Source organism: Benincasa hispida, chromosome 9, assembly GCF_027475165.1.
Source record: "Benincasa hispida cultivar pf3 chromosome 9, pf3_genome.v1.1, whole genome shotgun sequence".
Classification (NCBI taxonomy): Eukaryota; Viridiplantae; Streptophyta; class Magnoliopsida; order Cucurbitales; family Cucurbitaceae; genus Benincasa; species Benincasa hispida.
The window spans coordinates 98390628-98416335 of record NC_143486.1 but is presented as its reverse complement, the minus strand read 5'-3'; the positions used below and the strand labels follow the sequence as shown (position 1 = coordinate 98416335).

General features: G+C 30.8%; 3 protein-coding genes across 5 annotated transcripts; 2 read left to right on the top strand and 1 right to left on the bottom strand.

Annotated features, from left to right (window-relative positions):
- The first annotated feature begins 1018 nt into the window (after positions 1-1018).
- Positions 1019-1834, top strand: LOC120086781 (large ribosomal subunit protein eL27x-like). Its single transcript, XM_039043575.2, has one exon. It carries the CDS (start codon positions 1243-1245, stop codon positions 1648-1650), a length of 408 nt encoding a protein of 135 aa, XP_038899503.1. The 5' UTR covers positions 1019-1242; the 3' UTR covers positions 1651-1834.
- An 876-nt stretch (positions 1835-2710) lies between these two features.
- Positions 2711-8836, bottom strand: LOC120086780 (gamma aminobutyrate transaminase 2-like). The gene is made up of 19 exons (XM_039043574.2): positions 8045-8836; positions 6987-7132; positions 6752-6836; positions 6549-6621; positions 6305-6402; positions 5634-5726; positions 5276-5349; positions 5158-5196; positions 4961-5049; positions 4775-4851; positions 4621-4695; positions 4415-4462; positions 4256-4339; positions 4085-4172; positions 3941-4019; positions 3721-3811; positions 3563-3641; positions 3222-3337; positions 2711-3024 (listed from the first exon to the last, which is right to left on the bottom strand). Exons 1-19 carry the CDS (start codon positions 8084-8086, stop codon positions 2950-2952), a joined length of 1551 nt encoding a protein of 516 aa, XP_038899502.1. The 5' UTR covers positions 8087-8836; the 3' UTR covers positions 2711-2949.
- Positions 8837-19690: 10854 nt separating this feature from the next.
- Positions 19691-24192, top strand: FRS2 (FAR1-related sequence 2). 3 transcript variants are annotated; one of them, XR_005484139.2, is made up of 9 exons: positions 19730-20056; positions 20940-23052; positions 23146-23181; positions 23275-23331; positions 23403-23477; positions 23553-23612; positions 23699-23773; positions 23852-23988; positions 24127-24192. XR_005484139.2 is itself a non-coding variant. In XM_039042479.2 (8 exons), exons 2-8 carry the CDS (start codon positions 21058-21060, stop codon positions 23909-23911), a joined length of 2358 nt encoding a protein of 785 aa, XP_038898407.1. In that variant the 5' UTR covers positions 19691-20056; positions 20996-21057; the 3' UTR covers positions 23912-24192. The 3 variants fall into 3 exon arrangements, 2 of the variants coding, with proteins under 2 accessions (XP_038898407.1, XP_038898406.1); XM_039042479.2 differs by having other exon boundaries at positions 19691-20056; positions 20996-23052; positions 23852-24192; XM_039042478.2 differs by having other exon boundaries at positions 23852-24192.
- The last annotated feature ends 1516 nt before the right edge of the window (positions 24193-25708 follow it).

Below are 25708 nucleotides of genomic sequence, written 5' to 3'. Positions count from 1 at the left end.
CATAACACTTTAGTTCTTGATAGTTTTAAAAAATTATTTAAATACTATTTTCACTCGTTTATTTTTATTTTTTATTTGTCTTACTTTTGAAAGCTCGTTTTCAAAACTCAAATCATTATTGAATATATACATACATACATACATATATATATATATATATATATATATATATATATATTAAAAAGTGGAAAAAGGATTTAAAAAAATGTTGGTACGTTCATCCCTTACTTAGAATTAAATTTTGTATTTTTGAATGTTGGTATTTCGTTGACTATTTACGATTAGTCGTAAATTCTGACTGAGTTTTTTTAAACAACAATAATAAATAATTATTTAAATGACGATAATTGAATAAAAAAAATTGAATTGATACAATAATTGAATAATAAGATTAAAAGAAATAATGTTCATATAGGCAAATTAGTTTATAGTACAAAAAACTGAACCAGATAGCATTGACATATGAACTATGCACAACCAAACACAGACATATAAACTCAGACATAACAACTCTGCGCACTTAAACACAAACATATGAACTCAAACAACACAACTCTGCACCCCAAATACAGACATCAAAGCCCCCCACACATCAGAATTTCAGACATTCTATATCATCTCAATGCCCAAACAACCTCTTTGAGTATATAGCAAACCAAACAAACTTATATATAAAACATTTTTGAGAAAATATTAAAAAGAATCAAATGACATGTTAAAAAAATATTGTTATTTCTATTTGCAAATATGATATTTAACATGTCACTATTGGTATGATAAAACAAAACAAGAAAAAAAAAAAACAAAAAAACCTAGCCTCATACTTCAAAATTCCATGTTAAATAAATATGCATCCAAAATAGAGACTTCTTGAATCGAAATTAAAATACTATGAACCACAAATACAGATTTCTTAAACTTAAACTAAAATACTTTTGCACTGCAAATATACTCTATACAACTCATTATATCCCCAACATACTATTATAACTAACTTTTGCAATAATTTCTTATCCTTTAAAATGTGAAAGTCCAATTAAAGGCCCAATTAAGCCCAATTAAACACAAACTAGAATAAGCCCACGAATCATTAAAGGCCAAGATCCAAATATAATTAGGGTTTCGGTGGAACCGATTATAAAGCAACTCGTCTGCAGTCTTTGTCTAGGGTTTACGATCTCTTCGTCGTCGACAGATCTAATCGGAGCATTTCCGTAATCGAAGCTCCAATCGAGTTAAGAAATGGTGAAATTTATCAAGCCGAACAAGGCTGTTATTGTTCTTCAAGGCCGATTTGCCGGCCGGAAGGCTGTGATCGTCCGAAACTTTGATGAAGGAACCCGTGACCGGCCCTACGGCTATTGTTTGGTTGCAGGGATGAAAAAGTACCCGAGCAAAGTCATTCGCAAAGATTCCACGAAGAAGACGGCGAAGAAATCGAGAGTGAAGGCCTTCATCAAGCTTGTGAACTACCAGCACCTAATGCCGACGAGGTACACGCTCGACGTCGACCTCAAGGACGTCGTAAATGTGGATTGCTTACAGTCGAAGGGCTCGAAGGTTGCGGCGTCGAAGGAGATCAAAAAGAGGTTTGAGGACAGGTTTAAGACTGGGAAGAACAGGTGGTTTTTTACCAAGCTTAGGTTCTGAGGAATTCATTTTAAGTTTTGGAGGTTCCTTTTCTAGTTGTTTCAAATTTTGAGAATCCATTTTTACTATTATGAATCCCTTTTGTCTAGTGCGTATGTTACTAAATTTTTGTTGATCTTTTTTTATCCTTAAATGGGAAGAACGAGGAAAGAATCTAATCTAATGATCTCAATCGTTCGATCTCTTTTTAACGTCTCATATTTGGATACAGTTTCAATGTTGTTCTTGATGAAAGCAGTATGAATTTTAGATGATAAAATGGTATTACCGATCCACACATACAAGTACAACCGGGGTGATCATGGGTTTGATTCATATAGTGTCTGAAATTTATGTTTTTTTCATCACTCCATGATTTGCATGTTTCAGGATGGCTGCGGATCTGAATATTCTTTGTTTTTTCTCTGTGCTTACGGAGGCAAGACCAGAAGGATTGTTATTTTTCTGTTTTCATTTCGTTAGATTCGGCTAGCTTCTTAAGGGTTAAATTATAAATTTGATGCTTATAGTCTAGAAAGTCAAAAGTTTAGGCCTATGGTTTTAATAATTAAAATTTAGTGTCTAGTTTGATTAAGCATTATCTCTATGTTTCATAAAATCTTTCTAAGACAGTCTTTAAATTTTAGGAGTGAGCATGATAGATTGAAATATTGAGTTGATCGACCAAAACTAATCAAAAGTAGTTGGCTGGAGAAGAAGAGGAGTTTGGTGCAACCCGTTTGTACTCCTCGACAATTAGGATCTGTTTGAGCATTTTTGGATGGTTTGATGGTAGTTTGGTTGGAAAATTGACTCCAATTGTTGTTGCATTCCCCTACTAAATTCTAAATCATAGAAAGAAAGAGACTAAATTCTAACCTCTTTTTCTATCTCAGCATTTTATTAAGTATAACCTCAAGTTCTCAAGTGTTCATCTGCTCAAACATATAATGTGTATTTTGTTTTGTTTTTTTTTTTTATAATTTCAATTTGCATAAGAGATGTACAACTAAAGGTTATTCTTAGTGTATCCTATTGGCACTTTATCATCTTTTCCCCCTTGGATTTACGAAGAATGAGATTGATAAGAATTCCATGTTTAAATATTTAGTTGAAACTTGAAATATTGATAAAGGGTGGAGATGGACAATTAAAATTGAAAATAATACACAAGCTCCAATATGACTTTTCTGTTTATTCTTGACTTATTCAGAAACAATTGGAGCGAACACTAGAATAGAACTCACTTCACACATTCAGCTTCACGTTCATCTAAACAAACTTTTCAACATCATCCAATTAGGCTACAGGTCGGTTCCACTACTTGTGTTGAGATTTGAGTTCCTTCACCCTCGCTTCTGTGTCCTTCAATGCTTTCCCATAGATGCTTATAATCTGAAAACAATATCATTTTAGAATGGTAACAATCAAGCTCCATGTTCATTAATTAATGCTTTACATAAATAAGTAGTTTTTGACGATTTTAAAATCACTTCTAAATCGAGTCCATGAAAGGATTTTTCTTTTATCAAAGACAATAAATTGGAAGGAATTTTGTTGTAACATGGAGGATGTAAGAATTTGTGTGGTACCTCGTCAATTTCTTGAGGTGTGATACAGAAGGGAGGACTCATGGTTATAGTATCCCCAGAAACGCGTACTAACATTCCGTACTTCTCACACATTTCACCAAAATATGCAGCTACCCCTGCACATTAAATGGAACACCTTGTCAAAACAAATCTAGAGACATATAGTAAGAGAAACCTACGAGTTTAAACACATCATTGCTATTTTTCATCAAGTTATGTATTTATATGTTTTACTTTTGGTTGGTGATTAAAAAATGGGGTTTGAATTTATGAGATGTGAAGCGTTGATAATATTTGAAAGTTCTTTTATCTATATGAGTTCAATCCACAGAGGTGTTTACCCCATTCAGGAGGAAATGGATTGTCGGGTGATTTGTTATCTGTGAATTCTGTGCCTGAAATCAATCCCGTCCCCCTTATCTGCGAAAAGACCAAATCAAGTTGACACAAGCAAAGGTATGAGAGGATAACAAGAATGAAACAATTACACGAACCATACCTCTCCTATGATGGGGCTGTCAATGTAGGCTTTTATACCATCTTGAAACCTTGGAGAAAGCTCATTTACTCGCTCAAGAATATTTCTCTCCCTACGAAAGAACGTGTAAACAGTAAGTCATTCATAAGTTCATAACCATGGAGATTGAATACCGAAATATTCTTATGGTTGCAAGGTAGTCTTCGGTTTGTCAACACTTGATTGAAAAGATCAAACATACTTGTATATCTTCAATGTTTCAATTGCCACAGCACATGCAACGGGATGCCCAGAATATGTAAATCCGTGGGCAAAATTACCTGAACAAAACGACAATCAATTTGTCTATAAGAGAATACTTTTGTTTGTGCCATAACTAACATACCAAGCTTATTGCTTTGAGAGTGTATGACATCTGAAATTTCAGGGCTGACAAGGACACCACCAATAGGAATATATGCAGAAGAAAGAGCCTGCAAAGTTAAGCGCCAAAAACAGGCATTATATTCAAATATCTTCTTCTCAGGCTATTCAAATTGACACAACTTCTCTTCACCTTAGCAATTGATACCAAGTCTGGCTTAATATTGTATTTATCACAACCGAACATCGTCCCAAGCCTTCCAAAACCACAAATAACCTATGGCAGGGAAGAGGTTACAGGGCACTAGGTAAGAGAAGTGAAATGTATGGTGGCCAGTAATGTTTGTATTACCTCATCTGCAATGAAAAGAACATCATATTTCTTCAGCACAGCTTGGATCTGCACATGAAATTGAAAATTAGCGAACAATTTTCGACTTTTTCTTCTTTTCTTTTATTATGAAGAATTGGAACTCTAGAAGCACTCATGAATACGCATCTAAATAAGAAAGTACGAACATTCGATGTTTCGAACTTGTACAGAAAGTGGCCACTTACTTTTTCAAAATAAGTTGCAGGAGGAAGTATCACACCACCTGATCCTATGACGGGTTCGGCAATAAAGGCAGCAATCTGAAAGAAACAAAGGTTAGAAAAGATCATTTGCATATGTCAAATATTTGAACTTTCAAATCAGGTTTTGTGACATTACAGTCTCAGGTCCTTCCTTTAGAATAAGACTCTCTAAATTGTTTGCTAATCTCGACGAAAACTCTTCCTCGGTTTCACCTGGCACATTATTGACACGTTTAGCATTATAAAGGTAATGCTCTCAACTTTGTTGTCCTATAAGAATATCAAAGTGCACACAAATAAAATAGAGCAGTTCAGTGGCAACCGGGAAGATGATAGCGCCAGTAGTGAGGACAATCTGTGTGCAGGACAAATGGAACAGGAAGATCAAATTTTTGATGCAAAGCTGGAATACTACAAAAAAAATATCCCCAGTTAATAGGCGTTGCCCAAGCAAGTTATTTAAACTTTTTGAAGTATTTGGAGAGTTTCTTAACAACATGTGTTTGATTATCTTCGTACCCGGTAAGACTGGCCGCTACAAGTGTGGAACCATGGTACCTGAGATAGCAAAGATAGCAAGACTTGGATGAGTAAAATGAGTGGATTTCATGTTTGAAAGGAGCATTATTGAACATACCCTTTCAAACGAGAGATGATTTTCTTCTTCTTTGGTCGCCCCAGTGCATTATTATAATACCAAACCAGTTTTACCTACATGAGTTAGAAAATGACATTACTCATCTGATTTAAAATCAAAGTAGCTTAGCACATCACATACAGACGTTAATTGAATTGACTTGGGGTATTACAGTTATGATCGATGCACAATTACATTCAGTTCAACTGGACACTTGATGATCTTAAATTAAGCTTTCATATTTACCTGACCTCTTTCCTTTCAGTAGTTGGGCAAAAGGTACTTAAATTTTCAATGAGTCAGAATATACAGCTTACTGACATGATAACAATGCAGAGTGAAGGTGCAAAAAAGGCACCTGAGAATCATTCGCTTCTGATCCACTATTTGAAAAGAACACCTTCCCCATCTTCCTTGCTGTAAAAATTTCAAGTATTTCTTTTGCTAGCTCCTGCAGGAGGCATCGTGATAAAACATGTTAGAGTATTTATATAATATTAAATTTACTTTCACTTATTAGCTTTAGTTTTTGGGCCAATCGGTGATTTAACATGGTATCAAATAGAAGTCATGTGTTCAAACTCCTACAACGTTATTTACTCTTCATTAATATGTCACGAGTGAGGGGTGCATTAGAACGTTGGTATAATATTAAATTTGTTTTAACCATTAGTTCGGGTATAATATTAACACAGATTGATTCTTTCCAAACTGTGTTTGATTTCTTTATACCTGAACTTTCATATCATGATATCAACTAGCAACTTTTATGTCATTATATCTAACAGCAAGATTGCTTTAGTGCATTTTTGGGGAGTGATAATTGAAGTAGTAATTTCAAAAAAAGAGAGTTAAAAATACATTTTTAAAATTAATTTTTATACAATCATAATGTTTGATTTCAAATCTTAAAAGTGATTTTCATGTATTTAAAAGTGATTTATGGTAGGTTTTAAAGTGATTTTAAACATGACATATTTTAAAATTACTTCCAAACATACACTTAGTTTGAGAAGGTAAAAGGATTACCAGAGAAGGTTTCGTTGTGCGATTCCAAAAGGAATGATAAAATGGCAGTGTATTGAGTTGTTTGGTTGCAGCAGCAACAAGTCGAGGCTCACTTCCCCCTGCAAATATCCAATATTCGTACGCAACTTGAAGCACTTTAAATTGCATTTGAATTAGATTTCCATATTTTTTAGTCTCTCCTATGTTGTTATTTACCGACATCAAGACTTCAAAAACCATTATATACTTAAGACAGTAAGAATACCCAAGGATGTGGACCATAAACCAGCAAGGGAGTCGAGATATTTCTTCCCGTTAATGTCGTAAACATAGGAACCCTGCAGGCACGATAAATTAGCATAACCAAACCAATCCAATATTGTAGAAAGATATTAACGGATTGAGAAAGCCCAAGTCCTTGTGGTATTTGCAGGTAATATAGTGTTGAAAAGTGACCAGGAAGTCTACCTCAGATTTTTCTATGACCAAGGGATTCACATCAGCAATCTGCCAACCAGGAGTGAAAGGAGCAAGCATACCATGGCCTTTGAAACTGGGATTTCGGATGTCAAATATGTGAGATTTCATATAGTTTCAAATTGAAAACGCTATGAATGGATGAATATATACAAGTTGATGTACAGAAAAGGGAATTTGAGAGGCATTTGTGAAAAAAAATCTTGTCACGAATACTTCAAGTTACCTTTGACCATTTCCTGTATCAGTAGTTGAATTATCATCCTTTTGCAATGATGCTGCCGTACCATACGGCTGGGAAAGTAACTGAACCTGAATGAGCCGCTCACAAGAAGTTTTAAAAGCAGCAACATCTTTTGCAGATGAACCAATCTGGAAAGAATTAAGATGCATGAGTTCATATTGAGTAATACAAACTTCCCTAAATCTGACAAATCACAGAAAACAAGCATGCTTTATGGGGTATATTCTGAAACTCATTTTAATAGTTAACCTTGACCCTACTGCCCAAAGCAATAAATATGTATATATATATATATATATAAAGTACTACGTAACTTTGTTTAAAAAATACTCCTATTCTTTCAAAAATTGCAATACTACCTCTGACTCTTCTTTTCACATAAAAGTTTTTAAATTGTCCTTAGGGTAGAAAACCCATTAGAATGTTGGACGTACCCAACGTTTCTGAATGTCATTCTTTCAGATTTAATGTTTGCAAGCATCCTAGTCATCACTGTGTCGATTTTTCGTCCTACAATCTAAATGATTTTTATTTTATGGATAGTTTTAAAATATTTATAAAAGGTCAAAAGGTATTTCTGCAAATTTTAAAAGAATAGGGATATTTTGAAATAATAAGTGAAGCTCGGGATAATTTTTATAATTTAGCCGAAGATAATAAAGGTATGTTTCCTATTTTATCTCTCCAAACGCCTCTAGGTACTATAGTTGAGCCTTGGGAATGATTAGGAAAGAATCCAACTTCCATTAATTCGAGGGAGTAGGAGGATACTTTGGGGCAGATTAAAAGCATTTTTAAAAGAAGACAAGTCGCCTCAGCAAGATAAAAAAACCCCGTGCCAAAAAAATTGAATCTCTAACAACAGAGTACAACAACCCACAGTTACAAGACACCATAAACGTAATTAGAAGTTAAGTTCAAGGACATGCAGGGTGAGAAAAACTATAGAGAACAGAACAAACAGATAATGGGTCAATCAAAAAACACAAGAAGAAGATGAAAGATGATCAAATTTGAAAAGGGTAGCGATGATCTGAAACCTTGGGTTTGATAATCGTACGAAACAGTTTGTTGAACCCCATTTCTAGTTCAAGAGGAAGCAATAAAAATGGAGCTGCTATAGAAGCAAAGGAAGAGTAGTAGAGTGAACCGTACAGGGACTGATGAGCACACTTTAAAAGCGTTGGAACTCCATCCTTTTCTCAATAATGGAGTCGTTGTTACTGTGTCTCTTTTTTAAAAGTTTGAGACACCATAATTTCCATTTCGTCTTCTTCTGGTCTTTGATCAAACTTGCTCTTGAAAATCTTAAAGCCTAGATGATAGAAAATAGCATCAAACTTTACAGCTTGTTTCAGTAATACTTTTCAACTTTTAAAAAGTTGCACAAAACCCTTGTACTTTCAAAATTATCCTCTTCCTTAAGTTCTGGATAGAAATCGTTTCTTCTTTTTTCCACATCTCCCCTCTTTCTTCTTTACTAGTCCATTGGTAATTCCCCTTTTTACTTAACATCGCCACCCCCCCACTTTGCCCTAATCCCAAATCTTGCAAACGAATTTCTTCAAGATTACAGAGTTTAACGATATAAAATAGCTCACCAGAGGAAAAACAGAGCATCGGCATTATCCAATGAGAACGGTGATCGGAAGTTTCGCCATTGCCGCCACGCTCGGTTACTAAAAGAATTCAAATCAACAATCGATGGTTGAGATGTTAATCCTAACACGAAGCCAAAGGAAATGAAAGGAACTATGAAATGTTACTTCGTCTTCGAGTCGGAGGCTGTCGCCATTGTTGTCGATAGATAGCGAAGAGCACCGTTTTTTTGCATTTAGAAACCCTTTTTCCCTCCAAAACATAACCGTAAAATAATTTTTTTATAATTTTTTAAAAAATAGCTTAAAATATCATTTCGATTTATATAATTTAGGTTGGTTGGTTCCATTTTAATTATCACACTTTCCAATTCAATATTTTTTTATATATTTTAATAAATCTTAAATTTAATTATTCTGAGTTAATTTTATTGAAATTTAAAATAATAATAATAATTCTATGATTCTAAAAAATCATTTTTATGTAAGCAAACTGGCATACAACGAAAAATCAGAAAAGCAAATCAAACTAAATCGATTCCACGATTTGGTTCAAATTTTTAGTATAAAATTAGATGACTTGATTTGTATATGAAGAAAACAAAATATTACTAGTTCAAATCGACTTTTTATTGAAAAAACTATTCAAACCCACATTAAATTGATGGTATATATACTCTTAAAACTAAAGTCTAACCCTAGGTCTTTAATATTATGTTTATTATGGCACATATATATTTGTTGTTTAGAATAAAGACCAATTATCATGGTGCATGTAGCTAAGTGGTATTGACATGTGTTTCGATCTAAAGAATTATCATGGTGCATGTAATTTTGCTATTTTGTAAAAAAAAAAAAAAAAAAAAAAACCAAAATCGATAACCAAACCGACAATAAATCGAACTAATAAAAAGTGATCCATTGCTTTTATCCTCTATTAGACATCAATTTGGTTCTCTTCTTTATAAGATCGATTGATTTGGTTCTTGGTTCTCCACAAGATTGAAAAAATACTTCCAACTTTCACCCCTACAAGCAAATATAATATTTAACATAAATATGTTCTTAAAATTATAGGAAAAATGTTAATAGATAATAAAAAGTTTTAAAAACAATCAACAATAAACTAGCAGTAGAAATTAAATCTTACATTTATACAATTGAAATTTTAGTGAATAAAATTAACCTCGAACAACCCAGATTACCCCAACCCAAAATGTAAGGGTAGAGATGGGTAAGTTTTATTTTTAGGTTGGGTTGGATTATACTTTTTCTATTTTTGTAGTTGGATCATGAGTTGGCTATAAAAAGAATTTGGTTCGACCTAACCCAAGCCAAATTATATATATGTATATTTCTCATTTGTTTAAAGTTTGATTACTTTATATCGGTGAATTTGTGAATTTTTAATATTTTTTTAGAATTATTATGATGTTTGTCTTTGTTTAAAGTTTGTAATAAATATCATCGATATTTGTTATTTAACATTTGAATTTTATGAGGTTTAGTTATCAGTCATGTGTTATAGTTAAATTTATGTATTTTAAATTAAAAAGAAAAAAAAAGTTATAACCCGACAATTTAACCCAACTAACTCCGAATTTAAGGGTTGGGTTAGAAAAATTTTTGGATTATCAACTCAACTAACCCAAATTTTTGAGTTGGTCCAAAAAAAAAAAACAACATTAACCCAATCCAACCATATACACTTCTAATTAAAATACGTTAAAATCTAAATCACATAAATGTAAAAATTATTATTGAAAAGAGGTAAAAAGTATATATAATGAATATATTATAGATTAAGTTATTTTCAAGAAAAGCAAAAGGATGGTCTTCGGTTGATTGCTGCGTCAGCCACTAAATTTGTCTCAAAAAAGAAAAAAAACTTTAAAGTTTATCTTTACTTATTATCATAAATATGTAAAGTAGTTGAATTTTCAAAGAAAATTACAAAATATAGGACTTTTTTTGCCCATACCCATATACATATTTTAATTAATAATATCTTCCAAGTTGTTATCACACATATATATATATATATAAAATTCTAGTCTAATATTTTATTTCAAAAAAAAAAAAAAAACTTAAACTATTAATTTAGTCTCTAAACAGATAAAATTGTGTCTAATAAATCTTTAAATTATTAAAAATTGTCTATCAAGTTTTTTGATCTTTCAATTTTATATCTAATAAATTCATGAACTTCTCAAAGAAATTTATTTTAACTCATATCTTTGTATGTTTGTTTTTTTTATATATAAAAAAAGTTAAGTAAGATAATAAATATAAAATGAGCAATACTTTAGTGCATTCCACTCCAATCATATAATATAAATAAAAAAATAAAAAATATTTTTAAAATATTAAGATAAAAATAAAAAATTATCATGTAACAAATTACGATGAGATAATCTATAATGCAAAATTGAATTTAGGCACGTGAGCACAAGGGAGGAAAATGGCCAAACAATTAGTGGCTAGGATAAGGTTCAAATCATTAATAATGTTGAAGCAAATATTAGCATGGGTCCATCCTTTGGACTAAAAGCATCTTTTTATTTTTATAATCAATAATAATTGATGGATTTGTATTTGACCAAGTGTATAATCGGATATTAACTTCATGCTTATTTGACCATTTAATCATTCTTTTATATATATATATATATATATAATTGCAAGTTTATTCTATAAAACTTTTATATTTGGATAACGAGTTCTTAAACTTGATATATACTCTTTCACTTGTGCATAGAAGTTCAAATCCTCGTACTTCCACTTATTGTATTAAAAAACGATTCTTGAATTGTAATGTTTAGTTACTTATGTTTGATAAGATTTTTTGTGTCTAATAATTCTATTTTTTTTAGCTAATAATTCATTGTTCTAATTAAGTTTATAAATACTTTTTGTATCTTTGTCTAAAAAAAAGAAAACTATTTGAACTTATGAGTTTCTATGTCTGGTTATTTAAAGGACGTTTGGTGTAAGGATTGTCTTAAGACTAAAATAATCATTTCCTGCAGTTTTTACTATTTTACATTCATCATTTTTTATTCTTTGCCAGTATTTACTATTTCATTCTCAAACTAAAATATTTTACACCTAAAACACATACTATTATAATCCAAATTAAAACAATCTAAAGAAATTTTTATAAATAGAAACCAAACCAACTTCTGAAAAATTAAAAATAAAACTTATGTTTTAGGGAGAAAAAATTAAGAATTCACAAGTTTATTTAGAAAAGATGAAAAGTATTCTATAGATTTGGGTGGTTATCAAATAATAAAATCTAAATTTTTAAATTTTGGTTTAATATTTAACAACATTAGAAAAAGGTACACGAGGATATATATAAAAAGTATGAATTAAAATAACATTTATAAATTTAATTCTCACATGGATAAAAACCTAAAATGGGCCTAGATTTTTAAAGAAGTGCATTGATTGATCCAATTATTTCAATATTAAAATTCCATGCTAATCTGTTTTAGTCAAAACTTGAAATCTTGAAAAGGAGTTTTCTTTTTCAAGATATGAATGATTAAAGTTAAGAGAATCCACACACTAACTCCAATATGATTTCTTTTCATCTTTATTTATTCACAAATAATTGGAGTTCATGCAATATAATTCCCACTTTATTCATTCACTTTTACATTCATCTAAACAAACCTCAATTGGTATTTAAAATCCTTCACTCTCTCTCTTCAATGCTTTCTCATATATGCTTATAACCTAAAAATAATATAATTTTCAAGATTATAGCAATCAAGCTTATACACATTGATGCTCTACTACACTAAAACCAATACACATACACACACACATATATAGAAAGACACATATTATTAGAACAATTTCAGTTAGTTGTAATAACGAAAAAATTAAGGAAATGGAACAAAATGTTAATAAATCCAAATTTCTAGAGTTAAAATGTAACGACCCGACCCCCCTAGAACTCAAGCTAGGTCGTTACTAAACACATGCATGCATGGAACTTAAAACGACACCCTTTTATAGTGAAATAAATGTTAAATAAATAAGGTAAATTTAAAATATATTCATTAAATTCAAATATTAAAATCAAATGATATGGTATCCATAAGTCATAAACCGAAATAAAAACAAATCTCAAACGGTAAGTTTCAAATGTCAAGACTGAAAGTTAAAAACATAAAAGAACTCTCAAAACATGAGCGAAAGCGTTAAAACTAGTCCCCAGTGGCTCGTTCATGGATTCCTCTTGTCATTCGCCGGCGCGTCCCTAACCTTACCTGAAACATAAACATGAGAAAGGATTACCCCCACTACTGGTGGAACGTAAGCACTCTCCTAGTCTTCATGGGACACATACATACATGAATTGCTGAATTTCATCCTACTGTAGTTAAGTATACCCACCACCTCTAGTAAGTCCCGTATGATCCACAACCTCTAGTGAACCCCGAAGGAGACACCACCTCTAGTGAATCCCAAAGGAAACACAACCTCTGGTGGATCCTGAAGGAAAGCACCACCTCTAGTGAATCTCGAGGGAAACACGACCTTTGGTGGATGTCGAAGGAAACCACCATCTCTAGTGAATCTCGAAGGAAACCACCACCTCTAGTGAATCCTGAAGGACACACAATGTCTAGTGAGCATCTAATTAATCAGTGAGGACACTATCACGATCTCAACATCACAAGTATCTTAACATGGTTCTATAACATACATATACATCTCATCATCATGGTTCTATAACATACATATACATCTCATCATCATGGTTCTATAACATACATATACATCTCGTCATCCTAGTCCCATAACATACATATAATATCATCATCCTCAGATCAAATAGAAACTCATAGAATAATAATATACTCAAATCATGTTAGCATTCGAATATCTCTATGCGCATCTAGTCTTTTAAATCCTCATATCAGCAAGACATACATAAATATCAAACCATCATCAAATCCTCAGTAAATCATAACTACATTGCTGGCACGTGGGCAGTTCCAGTAGTAAGATTACTTACCTTGATACTAGATTCAGATATCGATCCAAGCGACAGTCTTCAATAATCAATTTTTGAATTCAATACCCCAACGAAACCTGAGCAACAACCACCCTCAAGATTCCAATCTCCAAAATCTTTCTTCAATTAGACCATGCTTCCAACTTTTAATCCCTTTCTCCCTTAAAATTTTCAATTCACAAAGAATATAACTAACCCCCTTCTAAAATGAAATTAATTCTTGACATTAATTTCAAATTTAATTTGTGTGATATTAAAAGTCTAATTTCCATAACTTTCCTCCGATTAAACCATTAAATGGGAACACCCCTTCCTTCCAAAATGAAATTAATTCTTGACACTAATTTCAAATTTAATTTGTGTGACATTAAAAGTCCAATTTCCATAACTTCCGTCCGATTAAACCATTAAATTGAAACATCCCTTTCTTAGCAATTAAATCACAATAATTACATTTTGAATTTTCAAAATTCCAAAAAATGCCCTCTAATACTAGAAAATACTGAAATTACATTAAGAACAAAATTCGAGTTGTTAGATAAAATTTCGAGTTTGAGAACATAGAGATCAAAATACTACCAAATTTAAACTTCATGGATCACAAGTATATTTTTGCCATCTTATAACCACATTTTTATTATTCATTCATTGAATGAAACACTCAAATTAATTTTTTGTTAAATTATAATCCTAAACTTGTACATGTAGATTTGTGACTATTTGGTAATAGGAGAATTTCTATTACATACTAGTTTCATTATTATTATTATTATTTTGCAAAGTATTGAATTGTAATAAAGCAAAATAAACCTCACAGTCAGAGGTCAATACACAATCACAATTCACAACACAACCAGATGAGTTAGAAAAATAATGACAAAAAAAAAAAAAGAAAAAAAACACTAAAAAAAACTCACAAAATACAACTCAAGGAAACATAAGTAGAAGAATCCACATGACTCCTCTAAACAAAAGCTCCAAACTACTTAGAAAAATATAGAAAAACATCAACCCTCACAGCATGATTAACCATCTGAGAGGTCGTTAGATAATCTATGGACACAAAAATTACACTCTCTACAAGTATGGTAAATAATAATGATAAATAACAGCACACCAAACCTTACACCACAATAGATGTCTAGACTAAAATGAGATGTCTAATCTAGCTATGTGTTCCAATAAGCGATCCTATGAGAACATCCTCCCCACAAGGGTATATCTCCCAAATTTAGGGATGTTCAAAAAACTCGATCATTGAAAAAATTTAATAAACCCGATCCAACTTGTATAGTTTGGGTTGGATTATCAACTCATTTTGGTTCAAATAAATGAGACTTTATGGGATAGGTTGGTACATGGGTTCACTTAAAATAAACTGAACTAACCAAAACTTATTCTTATTTTTAAATATATATATATTACTTTCTATTGTTACATTTTTAATATTTTTAAAGAGTTTTAAGTTATACATGAGAAAGTTAGAAAGTTAAAAAAAAAAAAAGTTTTCATTATTAAATTAGAGAAAAACGTATTTGTTATAATTATTTGGAGAAATGTTAATTAATTGTGTATTAAATATATAGACCTAAAATTTAGTATAAATACCTAGTGTTTCTTTATCTCATATCACAATACAACACATCAACAAATACTCAATACATCTTTTTCTTATACTTTCTCTCATACTTTCTCTCAATAGCTCGTTTAAAAGCAATTGGCCAAAAGAATGGTGTTTTAATTGTGGAACTTTGAGCTCAACCTTTTAGTGTAGAGTGGTTTGAGCTACACAATGTTTCAGTTGGGTTATTGTATCTTGGAGTGGTCAGGCCAAAGAATATCTACTGCACTGGTGGTTGATATAAAGAAATTTAATACATACCGCAGAGGGCTTGAATCTCCTTAAAGAGAGTGAGATATTCGTACCTCAACCTAATTGTTTACATGTCTTATTTCTCAATATTTGTTCCATTTTTCTTTGTTATTTGTAACTCACTCATCAATTTTTAAGGAGATTTAGAGATGGAGTCTACTATTTAGAAACCAAATGAGAATGCCGGAGATCTCAACAAGCCATTTTGATTTTAGGGAGTACACTTTGAGAGATAGAAAAGAAAAGTATTGTTCTACATTAATCTTCTCAAAGTGTCCTATGTCCTCACAGGAAAAAAAAACCAAAGAAGAATGATACTGAAAGCATGAACCTTGAAGAGTTCACGAGACACTAGGAGAAAATTGATAAGTATGAGAAAGATGAGTACAAATGTCCAAACATAACTACAAAAATTCAACTAATATATCTAAATAAAGTATATCAATAATATATTAGATACATCAAATAATATACTGTCTCTTGATAACATATATATATTTTTTAATAACAAAACGTTTGAACCCAAGCAAATCAATTATCAAGCAAAAATAAGGAGTTTGTAAGTTGTAAGGTTGCTAAAAAGGAAAAAAGGAAACTATTTAAAAGGAAAAAACTACAAAAGGGATAACATAATGTAGTAGGTACAAAAACTAAAATAGTGATAACTCATATAGCTGAACAAAAAAAGTATACAAAACAACAGAAACGAAAAAAAATATATACAAATAAGACCTCTTTTGATAACCATTTGATTTTTTTTTCAATTTTGAAAAAATAAGCCTACAAATAACTCTTACACTTCTACATTTCTTGCTTTGTTATCTATTGCATACCCAAGTTCTTTAAAACCAAGCCAAAATTTAAAAGTTAAGTGGTCATTTAATAATCATTTCATTTTTAGTTTTTGAAAAACAGGTCTGTTTGGTATTCTATTCAATTTTTTGTTTTTCAATTTTAAAAACATTTCTAAAATTAGGATGGAATTTTGAGAAGTAGTTTTTGAAAAACGGTTATTACAAGGTTTTTCAATTTTTGTTGCTTACGAGTTGACTTCTTGAACAATTCTAAATTTCATTAAATATATTTGCGTAGCCTAGTGGTTAACTTATCTTTACTCTTTATGTGCTATATTTTTTTTCAAAACTACTTCAATTTTTTTAAAATGAAAACATAAAAGTTTCAAAGTTAGTTTTAAAATATGAATAAAATTATTACAATTATCATTTTAAAATTTAGAAAAACAAACACACAAACATAAAAAATTGTTACCCAAATTCTCATCTTTTATATATAAATTACTACTATTATTTACACATTGTAATATTTGTTGAATCATGTGATTAAATTATTCATTCATATATTAGTAATTCATGCAATCTTAAAAAATAATTATTCAACATATTAATTATTCTAGAAAAAAACAAAATTATCTCAGGAAACAACGTAAATATATTGGATTTAGATAACTTGTTTTCGATGTTACATTCTGAATGAAACTATTTTTATGTATTTTGTTGATATGTTTATTTTTATTATTTTTTCATTTAATTTGGATATCTGTGCATATAAAATATTGATATATATATATATATATATGGACTTTTTGTCTTTTGTCATATAAAATATATGGACTTTTTGTCATATAAAATATATATATATATATATAAATATAAAGTATAAAACTAAAGAAGTCATCAAACTTCTTTTGATTTTTCTAAAAAAGTTCGTGATTATCATACAGTTTTTTTGTCTCTTGTTTTTGAAATATAGAAAACTAAAATGGTAATCAAACATGTATGGTTTTTGTTTTTTCAAAACAGACAATCAAAAACAGCTTTTCAAATACCAAAAAACAAAAATAGAAAATAAAATAGCTATCAAATGAGACCTACAATATAAAAGTAGTTTTTAAAAATTTGTTTTTGTTTTTAGAATTTTGCTAAGAATTCTACTCGTGTGCTTAAGAAAGATGCAAAAATCGTAGGAAAATTAGAGGAAATAAACTTAATTTTAAAAAACCATAAACAAAAAACGAAATGATTATCAAACAGGATCTAACATATTACCAATATAACAAAAAGCTTAAGTTTGTTAACAGGCAAACTTAATAAACAAAACAAATCAAAATTCAAAATTGAGAATATTGCCATATCGGTAAATTTTCATATATCGAAGATACTTGTAATTATATATTCTAAATTTATCACCCAATGCAAATTTCTTATTATTTTAACCCATGTGTTATACATAATTTTTAAATATTTATCTTAGGACAAGTAATGAATGAAAGTAATATGAAAATTTTCATACTATCATATTATTTTCTTAATTAGTCATTGAAAATTTAAAAAGTGTCTAACAGATTCTTAGACTTTTAATTTTATGTTTAATAAATATTTTAAGTTTTAAAAAGTATCTAATAAACCATTTACATTTTGTTACAATTAACAGCCTTTCTAAACACATAATTGAATATTTAGTTTTAGATATAAAATTCAACCTTATGTTATATAAATTAGTTATTCAAAAGTTTTGAATATGTCAAGCATCTCTCCAATACAAATTTAAACACTTATAGAACTAAAGATAATGTTAGCAACCTAGAAATATATAGTTTAACCGTTCCATCTCTATCATACAATTGTACTAAAAAAAAATAATGTTAAAGTCTAGAGTAATTTTAAAATAAAAAAATAAAAAATTGGGACTTATAAAATTTTTTGGCTAAATTATAAAAAATGTCATTGGGCTTTGTATTTTGTATCAAAATACTCTTGAATTTTTAAAAGTTCAAAAAATGCCCCTAAACTTAAAAAAATAGTTCAAAATAATCTTCCCATTAATTTTGGATGGAAACTATTAGAGGTGTTTGGGGTAAGACATGAAATATTGAAGAGTAAGAAATTATGAAGTCTAGGGAGTTATAAACTCTCATGCCCACAGTTGATAAGGTATAAAATTGACTTTTTTAAGTAGTGAGACTCACCAACTCCTCGAGCCAAACAAGGAGTAAAGTTTAACTACTTTCCAACTTCTGCTTCCAAACTCCTTAGGCCAAACACACTTTGTTTAAAAATACCATCAAACTTTTAAAAGTATAAAAAAATATCCTTAAACTTTTTTTTTAAAAAAAAAAAGTTAAAAAATACTCTTAATGTTATTATATGAATGGAAATTGTTAATACCACATTGTAAAAATAACTCTAAAATTTAAAAAAAAAAAAAAAAAAAAGTTTCAATATACTTTTGCCATTTTTTAGTGCAATAAGGGGTAAGAAGAATTCGAACCACGAACCTCTTGTTCCTAATAATTGAGCTATCTCTTTTTGATGATCTTATCATTAGTATAGTGATCAATTTGTTTGAAGTTTTTTCGAGTTTGAAAAGAACCAATTTAAAAATAAATTGTATAGATCTCCTCATTTTTTATATGGATATTCTTATTTTTTCCTATTTGTCTAATAATTTTTATACCAACTTTCTCGGTAGCCAAAATAAAAATTAAAACTTTAAGTTAAATCATAAAATTCCACAAAATATTACAAAATTCCAAAATAAAAGCTCACCTTAAAACATACAAAAACTATAAATAGCCGGACAAAAAAAAAAAAGTATTTGGTTACAAACACACACTCAAGTAAAACCTCAGTTGCTTCCATTATTCTTTTTGTTCTCGTTATAGTCTATGTACCCAACCTGATGTGGGTAATTTTATTTATTTATCTATTTATAGATAAAAAAAATATCAAATAGTTAACAAGGGAAGTAAGAGAGCATCGAAGGAGGAGAGGAGAAAAAAAAAAGGGTAAATAGAGAAGTAAGAAAGTGCTAACCGTTCCTATTCATATACAAATAGTAAATTTTTTTTTTTTTTAAATTTAAAGGTATTTTTGAAAATTTTGAAAGTTCAAGGATATTTTTTACACAAACACGGATGATAAAGGTATTTTTGAATATCTCTTAGAAGTTTAATGATATTTTTGAAGGGTATTTTTGGAAAATTTTCATCAATAGAAAAAATGTCAAACTATTCATAAAAATAGAAAAAAAAATCATGATAAATATTGATAGATTTGTGTCTACAATTTCTAGTAATGATAGATATTGAGATTCTATAAGCTCTCCATCAAACAATAAATTTTGCTATTTGTATAAATATTTCCTTTGTTTTTCTATCGTTGAAAATCACCATTTTTTTATGCAACGTACAATATTTTGTATCAATGATTTGTATAATTTACCAAACTTGTAATCTAACTTACCTCTGTTTCTTCTTCAGCCGACTCAAATCGAGGTCTTTCGGCGATAGCCTGGATCATCACTCCGTTCGTCTTTCCGGCGAAAAGGGATGAAAGTCCGGCGAAATGTAGTGATAGAAAAAGAGGAAAGAGGCAAAAGCTAGTTTCCATTTCATTAAATGAGCTTCGAAGTTCGAAATGAGCCTCAACATCAATGATATCTTCCGTCGATTATTCTTCTTTGGTTAGTTCGTTTTAATTTCCGCAGAGCTGCATCACCTGGTCTCGCCCTCCGGCCGTGTTTCGAGGTAATTAATTCAATTAATTGAGTTGGGAATTTCATTTCTCTTCAGGTTCTTGCATTCTTGTCTTCAACTGAGACTTCAGTATGTAAATTGAAGCCCATTAAGCTGGGGCATTTCGTTTTCTTTTGACCTTTCGATGTGCTTCTTTATATCTACTTCTTGATTTCACGTGTTCTTGCTGTTGGACTAGGTGCAATTGAAGTTTTTAGAAGTATGTGTTGTAGATTCGAAACTAAAAATTAGTGATTGGGAATTGGAGGGTGGGGGATATGGACATTAAAAATTGGGCAATTCTTCAGCTGTATCAGCATCATATGAAGTCTGAATGAGTGCTTAATTGGTTTATTCTCACCTTATAGCTAACACTGACATTATTAACCACCATGGCTGTGGATTATAAGATTTGTGAGAATCTGAGAGTAGGTGAACATGGATCGAGAGATGTTTACTCTTCTTGCCATTGAGAGTCTTCACATTTTTCTTAGTAAATTAGCTCTTTTTAAGTAAGTAAAGGGTTAAGGCTTCCACGAAAGATTCTGCTTCTTTTGGATATGGAAACATTGTCTACAAAGATGGTAGTAACAATTTTCTTTTAAAAAGATAAACATGGATGTGTGAGCCAGTTTCTACTTATTAAGCTATGAGACTGCATCTGGATAATCGATACCCATATTTTCTATCCATCGACAGATCTACAGTCTCGTAGTACATTCAGAACTTTATTCATTAAATGTGTTGAACGTTGAATATATGCTAGGAAATATCTAACTCAACTTCCCGGATATAAAATGGTGGAACAATAAGTAAGATGTATATCACAATGTAACTTTTTTCTGCTTCCTAAAAAATTTGATACCTACAGAACCTGTTCCTTGTGAATTCTCAGGGACCTTTCGTAGAACAATATTTATGTTGAATATTATATTTTGCTCATGGATATAGATCTTGAGTTGCCCTCCAGTGATCAAGAAAGGTTAGACATCATTCAGAGTAAAAATGATGGCATGGATGGGGGTCAGGCAAATGGTCAGGGAAAGTATGCAAATTCTCAGCACCGTGAGGAAATGTCTGTGCCAAATGCCAAAAGTAGTGATGAGGATCAGATGGATATCATTAATGTTGAAACAGACGTTAGAATGGGTCCTTTTGAACCAAAAATTGGTTTGGAGTTTGAGTCGAAGGAAGAAGCATATTCATTTTATAGAGAATATGCTAGATCTGTGGGATTTAGCATCACCATAAAAGCAAGTAGGCGCTCAAAGAAATCTGGAAAGTTCATTGACATTAAAATTGCATGCTCTAGATTTGGAAGCAAGCGAGAGTCTAGTACGACTGTCAACCCTAGACCATGTATGAAGACAGGTTGCAATGCTAGCATGCATATTAAGAAGAGGGAAGATGGAAAATGGTTTGTACATGGCTTTATAAGAGAGCATAACCATGAGATTTGTCCTGATGATTTCCATCATGCTTTAAAGGAAAGAAATAAAAAACCGGATATTGCTGTTTCTGAGAAAAAAGGTCTGCAATTGGCTTTAGATGAGGGAGATGTCCTATTAATGCTTGAATATTTTATGCATATGCAGGAAGCAAATCCGAATTTCTTCTATGCCGTAAATTTCAACCAAGAAAAACAATTGAGAAATGTTTTGTGGGTGGATGCAAAAGCAAGGCACGATTACCAGAATTTCAGTGATGTAATCTTGTTTGATACTTACTACATAACTAACGGATACAAAGTTCCTTTTGTTCCTATTGTTGGAGTTAATCATCATTTTCAGTATATCTTGTTTGGAGGTGCACTGATTGGTGATATGGCTACTTCAAGTTTTATTTGGTTAATGAAGACATGGCTCAAAGCAGTGGGTGGGCCAGCTCCCAGAGTGGTCTTAACTGATCAAGAACTATCTTTGAAAGAATCTGTTGCTGATGTATTTCCCAATACACTCCACCTTTTCTCTTTATGGCATATATTGAGAAGAGTTCCTGAAAAACTAGGAAGGATTATAAATCAGAACGACGGTTTAATGGAAACCCTCAATAAGTGCATTTATAGATCTTGGATGGATAAAGAATTTGAAAAGAGATGGTGGGAAATGGTAGACAAATTTCAAATAAGGGAGGACGAATGGCTTCAGTTACTGTTTGATGATCGTAAGAAATGGGTGCCAACGTATGTTAAGAATTATTTTTTGGCTGGAATGTCTACAATTGAACGATCAGGGAGTGTGACCTCATTTTTTGACAAGTATATATGTAAAGAAACTTCATTCAAGGAGTTCATTAAACATTCCGAGATATTTTTCAAAGACATGCTTGAGTTGGAAGCTAATGCTGATTTTGAAACTCTGCACCAAGAACCTGTCTTAAAGTTGCTCTCTCCTTTTGAGAAACAAATGGCCACGATCTACACAACCACAATGTTTAAGAAATTCCAGTTACAGATATTGGGAGCAGCTTCGTGTCAAGTGCATAAACAGACAGAAGATGGAGTTACTGTAACGTACCATATTCATGATCTGGAAGAGCACCAGGACTACCTGGTAGCTTGGAATAAAACAGAATTGGATATATGTTGTTTATGCCGTTCTTTTGAGTACAGAGGCATCCTTTGCAGACATACTATCCTTGTTCTTCAGATTTCTGGATTAACTAGCATCCCACACAAATATATTTTGAAACGTTGGACAAGAAGTGCAAAGGTCAGGTTAAGTGAATCATCAAACCGACTTCATTACCGAGTGCAGCGTTTCAACAACCTCTGCAAACATGCCATTAAACTGGGTGAACTAGGCTCTTTATCTCAAGAAACCTATGATATTGCAACTGAAGCTTTAGAGGAAGTACTGAAACAATGTGTTTTTGTAAACAATTCTACCAAGAGCTTTGCAGAAACAAATACCTTGGTCTCTGTTGGTTTTATTGACGAGGAAGAAGATAATCACGGTGAATATATGACCAAGTCGTCTGTGAAAAGAAAAATGAGTAAAAAAGGCAAGGTGAGTCAAGAACATTGTCTAATCTCGTGTGGTTAAAAAAATATTAGTATTCTGTACTAAAAATCTGTATGAACTCCTGATTCTACCTTTCAGGTGACCAAGCAGGCAAGGTACAAATCGTTGGAGATGGTATGTACTATGCAGTCTGCTAGAGATGGTGCAAACTGCTGTCAATTGAAAATAGTATTATTCTTACAATCTCGTACCCATACATTCGTGCAGGAAGTGGATCCGAGAGCCGCTGCACTTGATTGTTTCCATGGCTCCCTGCCAGGATCAGTACGATGACATCTTTGAAGTACATATGTTCTATTATTTTGATTTAAATTCTCAAATGCTATGCTTTACAGGGTCAGTCGAGCACAAACTCTCCTTTTTGTGATGGACCTGAAGGTTATTATAGTCATCAGGCTATGCAAAATTTGGTATGCTTGATGATACTTAGGATCATAATGTTCTTGAAGAAATAAAAACCACAGTTTGACTCTCTAATTTTTCAGGATCATTCTCCTTCGATTGTAGCTCATGTTGGTCCATATAGCAACAGACAAACTATGCAGGTACTGGTCTTTGATTCAATAATCAATGCTAGATCATTATGCAACTTGGTTCAATACATGGACTTGATATATTTATTTTTCTTCAGTCCCAAGGACAGCTTAATTTGAGGGAACTAGGTGCACAAGGGCGTTTTGATGTCGAGGATAATCTGCAAGATGTGGTATGCATTCAGTTATGTGTGTTTCTTAATGATTACATTTCGGATTCTCATTTTGCGAGGATGTAATTCTTGTTGTAGGAACAACCTGATGATGCCTTGACACAAACTCACATTAACAACCGGACATATTCAAGATAGGCGCCTGTCTGGATAGCAGAAACAAGAACAAGGACAACCTTAACATACATAAAACCAGTTGGCAGTTGTAGTAAAAGGTTTTGTGGGCATGATCTAAACGTCAATTCATGTTTTGTTCTTGTATTCTTCCACTCAGTTTGGTCTTATGTTCTAGTTCTTCTTTGTAAGAGTATGTTCCAGGCACTAACAAGACCAATGTTATATTCCTTGTGCAGGCAAAGCATTTTTCCTTGTCACAGAGCTACTCTTAATGAAGTAAATATCCATAATCTTTTAAGAAACTGTGATTTTAGAGTTTGACATCAATATTAGCTACGAACTATATGTTTTTCTGCTATCTTTTTCTTTTAGTTTTTTAGTTTACAAAATAGATGACTTTTTAAAAGTAGTTTCCTTCTAAGCTTCTTAAACAAGATTTTTGATTGAATAAGCTAGGTTTTTTCTCTTTTATTTTCTTTCCTCATTTAAAAATAAAAAATAAAAAAAAAATCGAGACCATTTTGATTTTTCTTTTAGTTTTGTGTTTTTAAAAATGAAGTTTATAAGCAAAGGACTGCATTCTTAGCTACTTTTTAAAAAACTAAGCTAATTTTTTATAACTAAAAAATGGATAGTTTTTAAATATTATATTTTGAAATTTGATTTAGAATTAAAATGTGTTTTTAAGGAATGTGAAAAATCTATCGTGTTAAGAAACAAGCATAATTTTTAGAAAACAAAAGGCGAAATAGTTTTTAGAAAAAAGAAGGCGAAATGGTTATTAACGAAACTTTTTAACGATTTTAAACAACGTGGAAGTTTCTTAGAACTGTTTTTTAGATTTCATTGGATCAGTACCTAGTGTTTTATTTTGAGAGAAATGATGGTTTGCAAGTTGTTTACTAGTAATATGGCTAACTATTTCAAGAGTATGATCAGGTATTATCTTCATGCTTATTTTTCCGTTTATTCAGTTTTTTCTAAAAAATAAAAAAAATAAAAAAAATAAAAGTTTAAGTTTGTATTAAATAGATTTTTAAACTTTAAAAAATGTCTAATTAGTCTCTAACTTTGAATTTTGTGTTTAATAGATTTTTTTAGACTTGTGATTTTGTGTTTAATAAATTTTAAGTATTTTTTTTAATACAATAGGCGTGGAAGATTCAAACTACAAACCTGTTGGTCGCGAACACATATTGTATGTTAGTTGAGCTATTATGTCCATTTGGGTTTTTAAACTTTCAATTTTTGTTTCTTATGGTTCATTTATTTATTTAATATTTCTAAAATTCACAAATCTATTGTACACAAATTTAAAATTTTAATTTCTTCATGGTAACCATTTCCTTTTTTGTTTTTGGTTTTTAAAAATTAAGCTTCTTTCCTCTTTATTTCTAACAATGATATGCATTTTTCTTAAGTACCATGGTTGAATTCTCAATCAAATTTCAAATATAAAAACAAGTTTTTCAAAGCTTTTTTTTTTTTTTTTTTATTTCCAAATTTTGACTTGGTTTTTTAAACCATTGGTGAGAAGTAAATAACAAAGAAAAAAATTTGAAAGTAGAAGTTGTGTTTATATAAACTTAATTTTCATAAATAAAAAACAAACAAAAATTAAATGGTTACCACACAAAACCTTAATGTTTACCTCTAAAAGAAAATAGAATATAAAATATTATTCCATCTTACAAAAAATCTTACAAAAAAAAAAAAAAAAAAAAAACTAACTAATCATTGTTCCCACGAGATTTGAATGGAACTTGAACTTTGTATTTGTATTAATTTTATGAAAAGTGAATACAGTCTCTAATACAT